This window comes from Protopterus annectens, chromosome 14.part0 (genome assembly GCF_019279795.1).
Source record: "Protopterus annectens isolate FY-2018-M chromosome 14.part0, PAN1.0, whole genome shotgun sequence".
NCBI lineage: Eukaryota > Metazoa > Chordata > Ceratodontiformes > Protopteridae > Protopterus > Protopterus annectens.
Genome location: NC_056748.1, coordinates 1,142,243,613 through 1,142,262,835, shown reverse-complemented (window position 1 = coordinate 1,142,262,835; position 19,223 = coordinate 1,142,243,613). Strand labels below are relative to the sequence as shown.

Genomic DNA, 19,223 nt, shown 5'->3' with positions numbered 1-19,223 from the left:
TGTAAATAACTAGTCCCATCCATATTATATTCTATATTTAATGCCGTTTGTCACATTCAAAGGACTTTGTGCACACTTTTGTATTTCATTCTTAATTGCTCTTCTAAGCTACGTATTCCTGCATAGGTTCATATGTTTATAGGTAAGTACTAGGCTAGCTGCCTTTGCGAGCAGTTTTAAACCTAGACAGTTTCCCTTTTTGTGCTTGAAATAACCTATCCCATTTGCTTATAGACTGGCCTTACCCATCCTTTAGTTCATAATTATAACCTCTAATAAGAATAACTGAAATCATGCTATATATAATTTGAGGGGACCCATGCATGGAATAAAGGAATTAGGATGTGCCCCTGTCCATTAGTAGTGCAGGGGACAGTTCTGGGATAAACTTTCAGTTTTCCATCCATAAATCTAAGTTGTGCTTGAATACGGATAGGTATTAACTTTGTTTTATGTGGATGGGAAGTCTGTTCCAGAGCAATGGTATCCTCTGTGAGATACATATTTCCCTTCAAACCATTCTGCTGATGTTGCTGAGGCAGTCTAGAACCCTAGACTGAGTATTCCTGGCACTATTTGGCTTGTTGATGTGCAGGAAATCCATCAGTAGTGGGTCAGAGGATGCTTTGTATGCCAGACACACATCACCTCTTACCTGTCTTAAGGATACTGAGTATATGCAGGACATGTTATTTTGACCTTGTATCCATTTAGTAAGGTATCTCTGTGAGTATTCCAGTTGTTGCATGTGCCTGGACCGATACATGCCAAAGTGGGCATTATATTCAATGACTGGCCTAATGGTGGTAGAGTAAAGGGGGACAATGACATCCCTAAATCTAGACACAATCCTTTTGTTTATAAGCTGTGCAATGTAGAAGGACTTCCTTACAACAACATGTTGGTCAAACATTAGGTCACTGTCCATGTAAGTTCCCAAATCCTGAACAACTGGGTCAGCTCTTAAGGGCATTTAGTTTCAGTCCAGGATTTTGGCACCAGTTATTTATTTGGGAGAAATCTTCCTGTAGGGTGACTAGGTCTTAATGAGGATTCAATGACTGCTTGTAGCATGCAGTTATCTGAAAACAAAGTCAGCCAGTGTCCTTTGATATTGGCTTTTAGTTCAGAAAAGTAGATGCTAAACAGGAGAGGTCCCAGCACAGAACACCAGCAGACTTCACTGGTGACTGGTTTCTTTGTGGAATTGACTAACCCTATGTTGATTATCTGCTTCCTAATTGTGAGCCATTCGGCAATCCTGCAAGTGACACGGGATTATTTTATTCCCAGTTTAGTGTTTCTACTATACCTAAGTTTGAGAAATGTCTCTATAGCTTTGGTATGTGATGTGTACCATTTTAACTTCATCCATTGCTTTGATGACCTTTTCAAAAGAATCCACTTGGTTGAGTAAGCATGGCCTACCCTTGATGAATCCAAACTGAGATGGGTCTAGTGTTTGAATGTTCCCTATGTCTTGAATGATTAATTCCATGATAAGTCTTTTCATGGCTTTACATATGAGGCTGGTCAGATTTATGAATATGTAACTACCTTGGTCTAGGGAAGGTCCTCCCTTATGCTGGGGAAGGACTATAGTTCTTTTCCATTAGCTTGTTTCAAAACCTGTATGGAGACTCAGAATAAAAGGTATTGTTAAGAATGTGTCTAAATTGTGTTTTATGCTATTTAAGATGCATCCAGGGATGTTTTCAGGACCTGTTGATGCAGTATTTTTAGATTTTGATAGAACTTTTAGGACTTGGTCTTGTGTGATGACTGAAAGTGATCCAGTTTCCAGTATATCTTGAATTACTATGTAATTATCCTATGATCTTTTGTTTGTATTCATTTCCTAGAATATCTGAAAATGGTCCATGTCAATCAGTACTATACCCTAAAAAACAAATATAAAATAAAAACAAAATAAATAAAATGTAAAAATTTAAAATAAAGATGGGGTTTAGTTACATTTAACTAGATATGTACTGTTAACTTTAGATTAGAAAATCTCTTAGACTGGAGATCAACTAGCATGCAAAATCTGTATTTTTATGTTAGTAAACAGCATTAAAATTAAATATTAGGGCAATCTAAGAATCCAAACTGGACATCATTTTGTTGGTAAAGTTTCATTTATGTAAATATGCAACTTAAGCTTTTTCTAATATGTAAACACTGCATTTCTTTCTTCTATTAAGATTGACAGGACAAAATATTGCAGTCTGGTGTTGTGTTTAGATTATAAACATCATAACATAACATAACAAACACTGTCATACAGCCATGGTATGTGCCTAGCCATCACTACTATTTACTGCATCTGACATAACTGAAACACCTATTCATATTTATGTAAAAACTAATGCTTTCAGAACTGCTAACACTGGAAAGAAAATTATAATAAATACATTTTATAAACCCACCTATGCAATGATTGCAAATGTTTTCCCCTTTCTGCACTTGTCCACAAGTATAATATGGAGGCCCATGTTCCCCCATACCACATTTGCATCATTTGTTATTTATTAAAGGTGATTCTTCCTCACCAGGTGGGCCTACACAGGACACATGATACCAGGCAAATGAATAATCAATGGAATATTCCTCCTCCTCTATCAATGTCCACTAATTTGTAACTAACACAACAGGCAGCACTCCCTATTCCCACATCACCCATAACCACCTGAAGCTCACAGTCCAACCTTCAAGATGCCCTTTAGGGTAGGCTAGTTTTCTTTCCGAGCTGGCAAAAACATAACTCCCATATAAGTAATGATGGAAACTGCACAGAACCCTTCCTCAGGAGCTGAAGTCCTCTGACTTTCTACTTGTTTTCCAGTCAGAAACAAACCATCCCTGGCTTACTGAAAACTGATTGCCTATTCAAGTCCCCTTAATGTAGGCTACTCCAGTTGACATGAATCTTTCAAACATTGTGTGACACCCATGCCCTGGCTCAGCAATCAAGGAGCCTCATATAGGAGGAAAAGATAACAAATACACACAGTAAAGTGCAATTTCCCTTAAGAGCACACATGGATCACAGTCAGTCCGGGGCTGTTCGCCCCCTTGCTCTCCAGGTCCCCAATAAGACTCCCCATTTGCACAGCTATAGGGTCCAGATCTCAGCCTAGTGGGCAAGCTAAAACCTCCAGCACCCTCTCTGTCCAACCAGTGCTTTGTGTCCCTGCCCAAGTAGCTGACACACACACACACACACACACACACACACACACACACACACACACACACACACACACACACACACACACACACACACTTTGAGAAGAGTTTATACAATCACACAGACACTCCTGGGAAAGGCTGGCACAGGTTCTACAGCTGTGCCCCTTTTCCCCAGACTATACGGTAGTACCAGCTGCCACCACCCAATAATATTTATCAGCTACTCAAAGGCCCTTAAAAGGGTGTCCGATTATTACTGTGCAATATTATTATCCAATTGGTAGTATAGCCCAGGGCTAAAGCTATTAGAGTGACTTTGTACAATTTTACCAAAAGCATGCAAGTACTCTAAAAAGCTTAAAACTATCTCTACAAAAACAGCCACAGTTGAACGGGTTTAAAAATATTTAATAACAAATAGTCAGTACACAAAACAATAATTTTTACTACACAGTGCTAGTCAAGAGTTCAGAAATCACAGAGAAATATTTAAAATAATTCAGTAGTACAGTTCTGACATCACAGAAAAACACTTAGTCTAATCTTTCTAGTTTCTAGCTATTTCTAAGAGAAAATACAAGTCTAAAATAAACTTACATATAGAGCAAGGCAGAGTGCTGATGAGTTGGATGGTCAAGACAAAAATGCTTAATGCTCTCTGATTCTCTCTGTTTTTAAAATCACATTCCTGGTTCACATTACATAATTCTTCACACTTCCCTGGGTTCCCAGGCTAACAGGTTACATTCTTTAGTATGCTCACACCAGGTCAGGAAGCAAAGCCATAAATGACATTTATGCATGCAAAGTCTGGCCATTAACTCTGGCCTTAGAACAATAGCAAAAATTCCTTTACTTAGACAGACTGGAGCCATGTTTAGATCAAAGGGTCACAACATCCTTTACTTGGTCAGTAGAGTGCACTGTTGTTACATTTTTTTCCAGTTCCACATGTAACACCATTTTACCATTTAAGGCAACAAGCCTGTGGTTTACAGTAATATATACAGATGACAGAATTATCTCTAAAATTCTATCTGGCTAGGCTGTCAGCCTTCACCCATCTTTACCCAATCTTCACACATTGCATAATAATGGTCCTTCATCTCGGCAGCCAACTATCACCATCATCAGCCTTCAGGGAGTCAACAAAGGAGAAAACATAGAGAATGCAATAAAAATGGAAGAGTGTACAGGTAGCCTTCCAACACTCATATTTATTCTTACTTAGCATATACTGCCTCATTCCTACATTAGAATTATACATTATAACTCGGCTTTGATTTACATTTTATGAAAATCATATGCATACGATAAACTTATAATCAAGCCATTTCACTGTTATAACAGTGGATAATTATATATATTCATGATAGATACATATTTTCCTACTTTTACATCCATACTAATATATCTTTAATAAATGGTGACCATTGAATCATCACTGTTCAAAATCTTAGCAAGGGAATGTCAGCTTATTTTATTTGATTACTATTATATATAACTTATTGTTTACTTAAGATTTAAAATTAGGGTCCAGGTAAAGGTTTTACTCGAAGGATAACGTCTTTGGATCTTGAAGATATTCACTTGGAAATCATCTGGGCCACATATAATTTCCTGAGTATGTTGGAAACATGATGATTGCATGTAAGAGAGAGAGAGAGAGAGAGTTAGCCATATAACTGTCTATGTCCCTTATGACTGCATCTGTCTGAAGAGGAGTACCACTGATAACATACAAGGTAGGATCAACTTTTTTACCAAATGCAACTGTGCTGCACTTGTTAAATAAACACATGTTAAATGACAATTTATTATCCAATACCCCCACCCCAAATTGGATTTTGCAGAACACAAATAGCCAGAGTGGAGGACAGGAAGAAACAAAGTCACCCACATGCTTTAACTCAGTATAATACTTCCCTCTTACTTCAGGGTAAGTTAATTCAGGTTTTGGTAACGCATTTGTTTTCTGAGGCAAAAGCCAGTGCTTAAAAAAATCTAAATTTTCTGTTGGCTGTTCTTCAATCACAATTTTTTTGCTTCATCTAATGTGACACCATCCTCTTCCTCTGGGTTATTCATACCCAGATTAATTAAAATACATTCACATTGTGTGTGTGTTTGTGAAAGGACAAGATTGCCATGTTCTACTGGAAAGATATAAACTCTGTAAAAGGCTATTGAAAAGGAAGAACTGGACATGCAACACTGTCCATATAGCATAAAGAAAAGTTTTCAGTAAATGGGATTGGAAAACAGCAGTGTGCTGGTTGAAGTACATGATAAGTCTATATTTTGCTGGATATAGGAAAAGTAAACTGTATAACAAGATACTGGAAACAGGATAAATTCCCATTCAGTTACAAATATAAATACCTGATCTGCAGCCACTTCGTAGCCGTCAGGGTTCATGGATGGCATGATGTGTATTCGTGTCTCCTGGATAAGCCGAGTAATGCGTTCATTTCCCATTCGATATTCCTCACACAGGAATTCAGCCAGCTGCAACAGTAGTTCTCTTCCTAGAACTTCATTCCCATGCATGTTTCCAACATATTTGAATTCAGGCTCCACTACAAAAAAGGAAGAAATGAAAATGGAATGAAACTTTTTTCCATATACAATTCAATACAAAAGGAGGAGAATCTTGGAATATTTCAAAATATCAAAAAAATCCAGGTGCTCCTTACACATTCAGAAACAAATTAATAAAGATAACAGAATATATTACATTTAAGCATATGTACTTATAAATTCACAGATTACTGCTTTTGTCAGAAGCTGAGCTGTATGTCATGAGCACACACAGTTCCAGGTACAAAGCCACAGGTGCAATCTGTATTAGAAAACGGTTATGCATACTATGCTTTAAACATCAAACTTCTTAAAAGATCACCCTTAAAAACATTTCAGTATTGCCACAAGGCTATGGGAGTATCCAACCTCATCAAAAGTACAACATCAGCACCTTATTTGCATACTAACACAGAAAACTACATTAATAAATAAGCAAAGTACTAGTCTTGTTTAGCTGTGATCAGATGCCAGGAAATATCACAAACCAATATATATGTATTTCTTTAATCAGGCCCGACCTAACTGGGAGCCTTTTATTCCATTAAACTTCCACATAACCTTTGTTTGGATTTTATTCTGTGGTGGTGACAGCTGGATCACCCATGCATAATTCCATTCTGGAATTATAAAGGTGCCAGCAGTTCTGAATTGAAGAAAAAGTTGGCCCATTTTGGGGGGGGGGACCCAATCCAGGGCAAGAGGATAGAAACTCACACATCCCTTTTGAGGTAAAAGCACCAGCCCTTAGACTCACTATTTGAGTTACAATCTCATTAATGTGTCAGATAAAATATTGTAAAAGTTCATAAACATTTGTCTTTTAACCGCAGGAGTACAAAACACAATATACACAGTCACACAAACATACCACTTTTATAACATGTACAGACTTTTAAAATCAAATCTAGCCACCATATAATCAAAATGCAACATAAAGGCAAATGCGTCTTCTGCCCTGTTAGCACTGCTGTACGCTGTTAGAAATATATGTATTAATGTGAGTATTAGTAATATGCTTAGTGCATTCAGAGCCTAAAAGAGTTAACACAATTATTCTATTTCATACTGCATGAATCTGTACAAACTGCAGTTGCTTTCTGACCTTGTATTGCCAGCTAAATCTTGCTTGTGCTTTGGAAATTTACTGAGAAGCAGATGATTTCTGCTTGCGTTAGGAAAATAATGAATAGAACAATACTGCGTATATGAAACTCAGACAAGAAGTTCCGCTGTGCTATGAGAACATACACAGCTGTAGAAGTAACAGATAATTAGGACAAAGCCTGCTTGAAAATATGAACTGCAATCAGCATTTTTTTGTATCTGTATTAGAAGAGTACCTTGAAATGTAACACTGTACAATAGAGGCTTGTAAGAGAAGTACTGGTCATCAAGGCCAGGTTGTTTTTCTGAAATGTTTCTCACAAATCTAGTCATGTCAGCAGAAAATCTGAAGTAACACCTGCTGTAGTACAATGCTTAAAGTTGTGTTTGATTACGTCAGCTTAGAAGGCCATGTCTTGTAAAACAGTATAAGAATGAACATACTTCCTGTTAGTAGTTAGACAAATCCTTGTATTTGCATGTTTTTGTCTACTTGCTGCAAGTAAATTAAAGTGCCTTAACTGAACCTTACGTGTATTGGTCTTTGAAGTTTTTTCCTTTGACAATGCCCTGAATCAATGTTTCACACATCATGGTACACAATATCACCACTCATGTGAGGTGCGTTGAGTTAAACTGCAATCGGTAAAGAATGAGCTTGTAGACCATTACCTTCATCAGTCGCCCAGTCACAGCTTTGAGCCTGGTCTAATGAGTCAAAAAAACTATAGGAAATCACAGCTTTGGGCCTGGTCTAATGAGTCAAACCATAGGAACTCACAGCTTTGGGCCTGGTCTAATGAGTCAAACTATAGGAAATCACAGCTTTGTGCCTGGTCTAATGAGTCAACCTATAGGAAATCACAGCTTTGGGCTTGGTCTAATGAGTCAAACTAGAACAACATTTAATAATGCTAATTTCCTTTGCACTTCAAAAAATTACTAACCATACTGAAGGTTATCTATCTCTAACTATTACTCATATCAGTGTACTTCTCTGTCATTAAAGAAATTTGCCATAGCCTAACTTTTAAACCCCTCATGTACTGTACTACCCCTAACAATCTATTGCTTTTAGAGGCATCGATCTGTATAGTTTAAAATTCCCTCTACTAGATCCTTGGTAATAACTATGGCCCTCTACACACAATTACAAATTACATATATCCAGCCAATCATCATAAACTTTAAATTCCAAATGTAAGAACCATTTAAAACTAATTTATACAGAACATTCAACCCGGACAGGAGTGATCTATATTCTCACTAATACAAATAAGAATATAAATGTAAATACCATTTAATTAATCTCCAACATGGTGGTGGAAGTACTCTTTATGATAGAACCCAACTGGCTCAATCATCCTGGAGGAATGTTCTCCAGATGGATGCAGATCAAAACAGACATTTTTTTTTTCAGTCTAATGGGTCCCTCCCCCTTAACTGAATTCACTCATTCATATATAAAAAGGTACCACCATTACAGGTTTGAAATAATTATTATCAAATATTCATTAAGGCATATAAAATATAACATATTTCTACTAATATAATTCCTTGCTCTTATTAAATAACATAGTACTAACTATAAAGATACAACTAACACAAATAATACAGTATTATATCATGCCTATAATATAAATCAAGTCCATTGTTAGCATCAACAGATGAGTGACAGAATGCAGACATCCTTTCTTCTTCATACCAGTACTGTTGCACCATCTAGCTCTGGCAAACTGAATGCAACATAAACAAATATTGTCCTCATGATAGGAAAATCAGATTTCCTGTATTTATATTTGAGCTAAATTTCACTATAGATTTCATTAGAGTAATCAAAATTTACCTAATTTCTAATATTCCTTCATCTTAGGGAGGCCCTTCTAGGAGCTATAATAGTGCAAGTAACACAGATAATACATTATTATATAGCACAGCTGTACTGTAAAAAAAAAAACAATTAACAATGAAAAACAGCTTTGATAAGATAAGGCTGTACTTTATTCTTCACAATAATATTGCTCTCCAGCATTGGATAAGCAAGTATCACCAACTAACCAGGCTTCCAGAATGTTCATTTCAAGATATACAGTCTCATAATTTAGATATTTATCCCAAAAAAAGTAAGCGGGAGAATCATGTAACTGCTAAACTGCAGCCCATGTTTCTGTAACAAGTAAGGAATGGAATAATCCATTACAATTCAAGAAGAAATAATGCTAAAGTCCCACTATGCCATAAAATTATTTTATAAAGCAAAACATTTGAAATTGCTCATGTTGGATATACAACACTTCAGGGAGACTTAACACTGAGGGTATTCAGGTCATTCATCCTATATCATAATATCCTGATGATCTGCCATTGTAATGTCTTTCACCTCTCCCTATGTCATCTAATACACCAATGCTGCCATTCTGAGGTACGTACAGAAACAATGTGTCTAGTATCAGTCCTACTTCCAGACAGAAATTCACTCCAGTAGTACAGAAAACTTTTAACAAAGCTAGATACGTAAACTTTAGCTTCTTTAACATACACATATGTATGATGTCAAAAAATTGAGAATGCTGTTTATCCATTTGGCTAGACTATTATTATCAACAAATACTCTCACCTTTTCAAAACAGTTTACTTTTCCAGGCTGCCATAATGGAGACAAAACCTGATGCTTGACATACCAAGACTAAAATAGCACCAAAGTAACTCAAGGTCATCTGGTTACAAATCACAATACCATCAATGGTACTCTGTTAACTCTCTCATAGCTAATACGTTTAGCCAAACAGATTGTTCACCCAGTTTAGTCTAAACATTCTTCTATTTCTAAAACAATTTCATCTAATTTGACCATTTTTGAGGTAAACATTGCAAACATCACATGAACATAGGAGCCACTCACTACTGATTTAAAGCCTTGCCCTTTGGCCTTACCACAGGAACTGGGTGTTTGCCTAATGCATGGCGGTAGTTGCAGCTCACCTACGACTCAAAGGGATATGTGTCTTCCCATACATAGATTTTTGGGTACTACTTCCAAATGCATGAAGTCATTACAGTCAGACAGATATTACCTTTTTACAGCTCTGTATATCTTTAGGTATCGCAGTAAATCAAAAATAAAATAGTTTCTTCAACCCATGCAGCAGATCAAATTTACCAGTTTCTCTCTGGATACAAAAGTATGCACAGTCTGTCTTCTCCCAGATACAGGTCTTATTATCCAGAAAATGGTGCAGGTATTCATACAATGAGTGGCTCACCACCTTCATTCCAAGTTTTCAAAGCACTAGGCCATATACGAAAGCCTCATTTTCATGATCAACCACGTTTGATTCCACATGAGAATCCTTCTGTGGCTACTCTCTGCACAGTGGACCCAGTTGTCAGTTTGCATAATCTTAGCATGCAAGAACTACTCACAGTGGTGGGTGACATTCCCAGCTATCTAAATAGGCAGACCATTTATAATGCTAACCGAAGTGCAACAGTGACCACGGATGCCTCTTCTTTGGGGTGGGAGTGAGGATTTCAATAGGAGGATGGTCCAAGGAGTCTGGACAGAGACAGAGACCAACCTTAACACCAACTTCCTGGAGATGAGGTTGGTTTCTCTAGGGCTGCAGGAATTCCAGAACCTTCTTCCCCCAGAGTGATAGCCATTCAATCGGACAACTTGTCTGTTATTTGGTTTATCAACAAGCAATGTGGAACCAAGTCCTACTTGCATTGTAGAGAGACCATGAAGGTGTGGGAATGAAAAATAGATTTGTATCACTTTCTAGTTTCCACACACATTCCAGGGAACGTCAGCTGTCTAGTGGACAGGCTCAGCAGGTCTATCCTGATGCCTCACATGTGGCCCCTCAAACCATCAGTGACACAACAGCATTTTAGTGACTGGGGTCAGCCTTGCTGTGACCAGTCTGCTTTCCATCTCAAAATGCAGCTGCTACCTTTCCCATATACATCCAGAAAGACAGTTACCAGAAGATAGTCTAGATTGTCAGTGGCTTATCGGGCTTCTTTATACCTTTCCACCAATTGTTTTTGTTTAGAAGTTTCTTCATAAAGCTTCTGCTTGTGAATCAACAATATTTCTTATTCCCCCACTATTGTTGAGAGAAATCTGGTTCCCTATGTTCAGGCCTCACCAGAAGAAAACTTCATGGTTTCTAGATCTAAAATTAGACCTTCTCTCTTACTCATCCAGTGAGACTCATATGGACCAGCACAATATCAAACTAAACTGTAAGGTATTTTCAATTTGCATAGTTCTAATATTGGTGGGGATACCGGAGGTGTAGCGAAGCAGGAGGGACAGAACAGTTGGGCCTTAATGGCAAGGTAAGGGAGACAGCAATCTCTCCTAAAAAGAAAATGAAAAAAAAAATGGATAAAGGAATTGAGCTTCCAGGCTGTCTTGGTAGCTCAGGTACTTAATGTTTGTAATCTTTTTGGTTAGGAACCTTTGGGGTCTTTCTAACTGTTTAATGTATGCATAGCTTCATAGGTAGCTACTAGGCTTGCAGTCCAGGAGTCATTACAGAGATTGGTCTAGTCCAAATTCCCATTTGTCCCAAACACTGTCAGGTTGGTAAGGTTGTGATCTTTGAGAAAGCTGAGCTATCTGACACCGCTTAATATTTAGGATGCCCAGTAGAGTAATGGAACTGATCGATAACCAAAGTGAATTTTCTAACCAAAGTATATCTGTACTGGAAATGCTAAAAGTGGGGTTTTGACCTCACTTTAAAGACACAAATCAGGAAAGTACATTATTTCTTCTGAACATGTTGCTCCTGTTGGTTTCTGCAGTTGTTAGTGTTATTTAAAGAAGTTTTGCTTATTTTGTTTAGTTTTCCGTACTGAAACTGAAGTAGTGTGCTATCCATCCAGCCATTCTCAACCCCTTTTCTCATTTTGCACATGGGGTCGGGGTGTCACTTCCATAGTGACAATCATCTTGAGCCAAGGTTTACACCACCAGGTGGCTATTCTGCTGGGATCTGACTTAATTCCTTAACTGCTGCATTACCTCCCTGTGCTAAAGCTATTGTTTTTCTTCCATTTTTAGTAGCATTTAAACAACTTTTGATTATTTATTTTCTTTTCTTTGCTGGTGATTGAAATGTTGTCTTGTACAGTTGCCTAACTTGAATCATTAATGAATGTATTTCTCCCTGTGCTTAATCAGCTGTTTTCTCCCCATTTCTGTTATTTATAACTTAACAAGTCATACAGCAACGTTAAAGTTACTGTGTGTGAATTCAGAGACACTGAGGTGATTATTCAATGAGAGAGGAGAAGCAGCCACTATTTCTGGAAAGCTAACATTATTGGCTGGAGCCAAAAGCTGTTTAAAAGTGGTTTTCACTGGTTTTCTTAAATTCTTAACAAGCTATATTGCACTGAGGTGCATTGTACACAAAACGATGCAAGCACCTCAACTGACATTTTACATCAAACAAGCCTAACGAGATGCATGCCCATTAGCAGGTTGTACAAAAGGCAGTGAGCTACTGCAAGCTGCTTTTATTTTAACAGTGTACTTCCGCTATTTAACTTGTATACTACAATTATACAAATAAGGTGTATAATACTGTTCGGATATGGCTTACTCAACAAATTTCTACACTCTTGGATTAAATGGAAGGTCAGTCATATTGTCTCCCCTCAGTTGCCAGCAGTATAACACTTGGTCGACTTAGGCAGTGTTACAAATGCCCGATGCTCAAGGACAATGAACTACTGTGTAGCCAATCACGCAGTGCTCAAGGACAATGAACTACTGTGTAGCCAATCACGCAGTGCTCAAGGACAATGAACTACTGTGTAGCCAATCACCCGATGCTCAAGAACAATGAATTACTGTGTAGCCAATCACCCGATGCTCAAGGACAATGAACTACTGTGTAACCAATCACAATCTACTATTGAGAGATGCAAATATATAACTAAGATGGAGGACACAATCACCAAAAAAGTTTCTGAACACCATCTCCCACATAAATCCACACAAATTCACAGAAAAAAATATTATATGCTGTTGCTGTAAAAAACTCATTGCCTAAGCCTCCAGGTCTCAGTAGAAATGAAATACCACAACACATACTATCACATTTACACAAGGAAAAAATTGCCACAAACTATATATGCTTAAACCCTCTGTTACAATAATGTACTCGTGATTGGTGACTCCATTGTAAGACACACATACTCTACACTCACAAGGCTGGATGAAAACAGGATGATGGTGATTTGTGTTTCTGGTGCCCAGATCTTCTATGTCTTGAGAGCCACATGTGGGTATAAATTTCCTGGCATGCAAAGCCCGAAGACGAAGATAGATGAAGGCTGACATTCCTGAGCTCTTCATGCTTGTCAATACTGAGCAGAATTCAACCTTTGCCAAGAATGATACCAAGATACAAGGAAACTATGACTGATTTCAACAACTGCTTTAGTAACTGGTTTTACTGGAAGGGCAGCCAGTAGTCTGATCATGGGATGAACTGCCGCACTGCCAATGAAATCTCTCACCTCTCATTCCAAGGCATCCACATACTGTCTGAAGCCTTTGCTGCCCCCATGGTGCCTTATTAGGCAGAGTCCAGCTAATGGATCTTCCAACCTAAAAAACATAACAAAGCACCAGACAATATCAATGGATTGGAACATAAAGGTTTACGATGTTCTTCATCTCACATTGCTGCAGTCCTTACACTTGGGTAGTCCGCTGTCCTCGGTCGGCCCGAATATCAAAGTATAAGGCTGACGTCGGTCAAGGCGCATTAGACTGACATCAGGACGTCAGGGTACAAATGCGCATGTCCGACGTCATATCCTCAGTCTTTTTTGCCGCATGGTCCGATGCAGAAGCAGCGTTGCAAGTGCCGTTCGGCGTTCTGAAATTTTTCGAATTCGGAGTTTCAGACCGAGTCAAAGTTGGCTAAGTACCCCGCTGGGGAATATTTTAGTTTTTTCTTGCCTCAGTGGTTTACCGGATGTCAGAAAAAGTGAATAACTGTATTTCTTGTGGGAAACAGATACCGCATAGAGATTATCATACTTTGTGTATTCCTTGTTTAGGGCCTGAGCACGACGTTGTTGGGTGTCGCTTTTGTGCTAGATTCAATAAGCGCACTATTAAGAGAAGGTTAGATTGTGCCAGGTTAGTCTTGAAGCGGTGCAATTATAATATGCCGTCGGATGCTCCGACGTCCGCTTCTTCAAGAAGCGCAAGGACAAAGCAGCTAAGCCCAGGCAGAAGAGCCGTCCGTGCGGACGCCGGTTCTTTAGAGGTGTCGGTGGAGCCGGGGTTCCGCCGGAGGTTTCTCTGGAGTCCCAGGGGGAGACTTTGTTATTGCAGGATGTGGCCTCTCAGGAGGCAGGTCAGGCTGAAGGGGCTTCTCAGGTTACTGTACTCCCCCTCCCTTCCTAGGGTGGTTAGGCCCTCTCCTTCTGTTTCCAAAGCTTCTCCCAGAGGCAGGCCAGGTTTAGCTTCAGTTGGTGTCACTCCTAGTTCTTCAGGATCTGTGCCCAAGAAGCATATGCTTAAAATGGCAGAAGATTTGATTACTTTGATTAGAGGTTCTTTGCCCGCTCCTGATAAGAGACCTAGGGTGGAACCTGAGTTGGGGAGTTTTGAGCAGGCTTCGGATGTTTCAGAGTCTTCGGCTGAAGACTTGCAGGAGTATTCTCCTTATTCTGATTCTGATGTGGATGATTCTACTCCTTCTGCTTCTCCTCCTGAGGATTTTTCTTTTTCAGAGACTCTTCATTCCATGAGGGAGCATTTTAAGTGGGAAGGTCAGGACTTCTCTGATTCCAGGAAAAGGCTTAGGGAATTTTTGTTTTTACCCCAGCATAGGCCTTTGGCTATACCTCCTGTTCTGGATGTTGTGGAAGATGTGTTTACAGAGGCTTCTCTTAATCCTGATTCTTTGCCTCCTGCTCCTGTTAAACCGGATAGGTATTACAGGGTGCCTGAAGCTCATAAGTATCTTTTTAAGAGTCCTAGGGCGGACCCAGAAACTGTTAGTCAGGGGCCTAAGGGTGTTAAGGCTTCTGTTGTTAAAAATCCGGTTCCTCCAGATAAAGAGGCCAGGGCTTTGGATAGATGGGGAAAGAAAGTCTATACTTCTTCCACCCTAGCTATGAGGGCTTTGAATTGCCAGTTTCACATGCTGAAATACCAAAACTATCTACTTTCTCAATTGAAGTCTAAGGTAGATGCTCTGCTGGAAGGTATTGAGTGTAAAGAGTTACAAGATTTAGTGCATGTTTCTGAACAGGTGGGTAAGCATTCTTTGCAATGTGGTTTTGATGCTGTACAGGCCTCGTCTAGGGTGGCTGCCACTGGGTCAGTTCTTCGCAGGCACGCCTGGCTGAGGGATCAGAATTTATCTGACCATGTTAAGACAAGGATTTTAGATGCTCCTTTACAGTCTGATGTGTTGTTTGGTTCACCTGTTGAGGCAGTCTTAAAGAAAATGGAAGACAAGGCTAAGTCTATGCAGACTGTTAAAGATTTTTTGCAGGTTCAGCCTCCGAAGTTTAGTAGAAATTGGCCTTCCAAGGGGTGGACGTATCCTGCTTATGATTCCCAGTCTAGGGGTAGATCTAGACGGGGTAGGGGCAGAGCTCAGGGCTCTTTCAGGCCTAGAACAGGGAGTTCACCTGCACAGTCTTCGGGTGAGGGCAGGGGTCAGTCCTTTTGTAAACAGACCCAATGACCTACCTTTTCAGCTGCCAGAGCCTTCTCGTCTGGCAGCACCTTTGGGAGGAAGGTTGGCACTTTTCAAGGAAAATTGGAGTTTAATTACCCAAGACAGATGGTTATTGGATATCATACACCAAGGTTACAGGTTTTATTTCCATACCTTGCCTCCTTTCAAAGGCATGCCAGACGTTCCTCCTCAGCAAAGAATAGAGGCTCACAAACAAATTTCTCTGCTACTTCAAATAGGGGCCATACAGCCGGTCCCTATGCCAGAAGTGGGCCTAGGATTTTACTCTCGCCTGTTCCTAGTACCAAAGAAGGGGAACACGTGGAGACCAATTTTGGATTTATCTATCCTCAACACTTATCTGGACATTCCCAAGTTCAAAATGTTGACGTTACAACAGCTTTTACCTCTGCTGGGCAAAGATCATTGGATGGTAACTTTGGATCTCAAGGAGGCTTACCTTCATGTTCCTATCAGACTGAGTTGCAGGAAGTATCTGCGTTTTCGGCTGGGACTTCTCATTATCAGTTCTCTGCATTGCCCTTTGGCTTATCTACTGCGCCCAGAGTGTTCACGAAAGTTCTGGCTCCAGTGATAGCTTTCTTCAGGCTAAAAGGAATACAGATCTATCCTTATTTGGACGATTGCCTGATTCTGGCTCAAGGAAGGGACGAGCTTCTTCATCATTTGGAATATGTGATAGCAGTGCTAAGATGCCTGGGGTATTCTGTGAACGAAATAAAGTCCAGTCTAGTACCCTCTCAGGACATGTGCTTTCTGGGTGTAAGACTGAATACAGCATCCCAGATGGCCTTTTTGACCCCGGACAAACAAAAGAATCTTTCCCTTTACTTTCATCAATTGTCTCATCAGTCCAGGCTGACTGCAAGGACAGTCCTTCAAGCCTTGGGGTTCATGGCATCTTGTATTCTGGTGCTTCCCAATGCCAAACTGCATATGAGGAAGCTACAATGGTATCGCAAAGATGTATGGACACAGCACTGCCAGGATCTGGACACTGTCATTCAAATAATACCTTGCATTCAAAAGGAATTTTTGTGGTGGGCTCAGGAATGTCACCTAAACAAGGGACTCTCTGTGACCCGGCCAGAGGCGAGTCAGATTCTAACGACAGATGCCTCAGACAAAGCTTGGGGAGCTCATCTAAATGGAAAGTGGATACAAGACACGTGGCCTGCCAGACTACAACATCTACATATCAACTTGAAGGAGATGTTAGCAGTCCAGTTTGCATTAATAGCTTTCAAGGATTTACTTCTTCCAGGGCAGGTGTTGATTCTAACAGACAACACAACTGTCATGTGGTACATCAACAAGCAAGGGGAACACATTCTTATCCTCTATGCAGGCAAGCAATGATTTTGTGGGAGACTGCTCTCAGTTTACAGCTAAATCTTCAGGCAAGGTTTCTGCCGGAGCACAGAACTCCTTAGCAGATGTGTTGAGCAGGCAATTATGGATCCCCACGAGTGGAAATTGGATCCTCATGTATTTCAGAAATTGACAGTGTCATGGGGAACTCCAGACATAGATCTGTTCGCTTCTCCACTAAACCACCAGCTGCCAAAGTTTTGCACGAAAAGGTTTCATCCCACAGCTTGGAAAGTGGATGCTCTTTCTTTCAATTGGAGCAATCTTCATGTGTATGCCTTTCCACCTCTGCCTCTCCTCCCAAAGGTACTTCTAAAGGTCAGACAGGACAAGCCAAAGATGATTTTAATAGCTCCAGATTGGCCTCGACAACACTGGTACCCATTACTGAGAAGTCTGGTACGGGAGCCTCCATGGCCTTTGCCTTCGATTCCACACCTGTTGTCTCAGGAGAACGGTCATTTACTCAATGTCAAGCTTCACTCTCTTCACCTGACAGCCTGGCATATTCTGTTTTGAACCATAGAGGGTCTCAACTTCCACAGCAAGTTTTGAATGTTATTTTGGAAGCTAGAAGGCCTAGTACAAGGAAAGTGTACGCAGATAAATGGAAGAGATTTTTATTTTGGAGTGCAGCAAAGGATTTTGATGTTTCTGAGCCTAATTTAAGTGTGGCTCTTCAATATCTTACTGAGTTACTGGACAGAGGTTTGTCCTTCTCTTCTATTAAGATTCATGCTGCAGCAATTTCGGCTCACTATGACTGTGACCCACCATTGTTTTCTCATCCTTTGCTCAAGCAATTTCTTAGAGGGGCAAAGAATATAAGACCCCCACGTAGAGCTCCTACTCCTGCTTGGGATCTCAATTTTGTGTTGGAGAAACTCACTCTACAACCTTTTGAGCCTGCAGCTACTACCGAGTTGAAATATTTATCATGGAAGACTGCTTTTTTGTTGGCCATTACCTCTGCAAGAAGGGTTTCTGAATTGCAGGCCCTTATGGCGGTTGAGCCTTTCTTAATTTTCCATAAGGATAGGGTATCTTTGCGTACTAATCCTTCCTTTATGCCTAAAGTGGTTTCTAGTGTGGCTTTAAACCAAACTATTCATTTGCCTACTTTTTATGCAAATCCCCAAAATAAAGGGGAAAAGATTTTGCACACTTTAGATGTACACAGGCAGTTGCGATATTATTTGAGCAGAACTAAAGGGTTCAGGCAGTCTCAGCAGTTTTTTGTTTCTTTTGCTTTGAGTTCTCAGGGCAAGCCTGTGTCAAAACAAACTATTTCTAAGTGGATTGGGTTTTGCATTGCTTTCTGTTATTCCCATCATGGTAAGGAGATTCCAGCTGGGATTAGGCCTCATTCCACTAGGGCTACTGCCACTGACAGCTTTTTAAGGGGTGGCAACTAAAGATATTTTGGAGGCAGCTACTTGGAGTTCAGTGCATACTTTCTCTAAGCATTATCACCTTCCACTTTACTCTAAATCTAGGGCTGGTTTTGCCACTGCTATTTTACAGGGCATTTTGGCAGCTCTTGCTTCTTTATAGTTTTGACATCCTCCCTTACCTCTGCTTTGGGATTCTACCCAAGTGTAAGGACTGCAGCAATGTGAGATGAAGAACATAGTACAGTTTTGTACCTACCATAAATGTAGATGTTCGAAGATCCACATTGCTGCAGTCCAATTTACCCTCCCTCCTTCCCCTCTGTAGTTAGAGGCGGTTGTGTGGGTTGGGTTGTAAATATTGTGTATATTGTACATATTATTAGTGCAAGGGTGGTTGGTTGGTTGTTTGCTGTCTTTTGGTTTTGACCTTTCCTTTTAGGGTCTTCTGACATCTGGGGCAAGAAAAGACTGAGGATATGACGTCGGTCATGCGCATTTGTACTCTGACGTCCTGATGTCAGTCTAATGCGCCTTGACCGACGTCAGCCTTATACTTTGATATTCGGGCCGACCGAGGACAGCGGACTACCCAAGTGTAAGGACTGCAGCAATGTGGATCTTCGAACATCTACATTTATGGTAGGTACAAAACTGTACTTTTTGAAGGTTTTGTTAAATATGAGTGTTTGAGAGAAGGGCGAAGGGGTGGTGGGGTACTTTTATTAATTCATGAAAGGATAAAATCAAGTTTATTATTTCCGATCCCCTCACATGGATGTTTGTTTGAATCCACTGAGGAGCCTACATACATTATTCTAAGTTATCA

At 39.9% G+C, this 19,223-nt stretch overlaps 1 protein-coding gene across 1 annotated transcript in view; it reads right to left on the bottom strand.

Moving 5' to 3' along the window:
* CPN1 (carboxypeptidase N subunit 1) overlaps window positions 1-19,223 on the bottom strand; it is a 549,032-nt gene that overhangs the window by 325,698 nt on the left and 204,111 nt on the right. Inside the window, exon 2 of the mRNA XM_044056935.1 lies at window positions 5,575-5,771. Coding sequence (XP_043912870.1) covers window positions 5,575-5,771 — 197 coding nt within the window. The remainder of the gene's footprint in view (window positions 1-5,574; window positions 5,772-19,223) is intronic.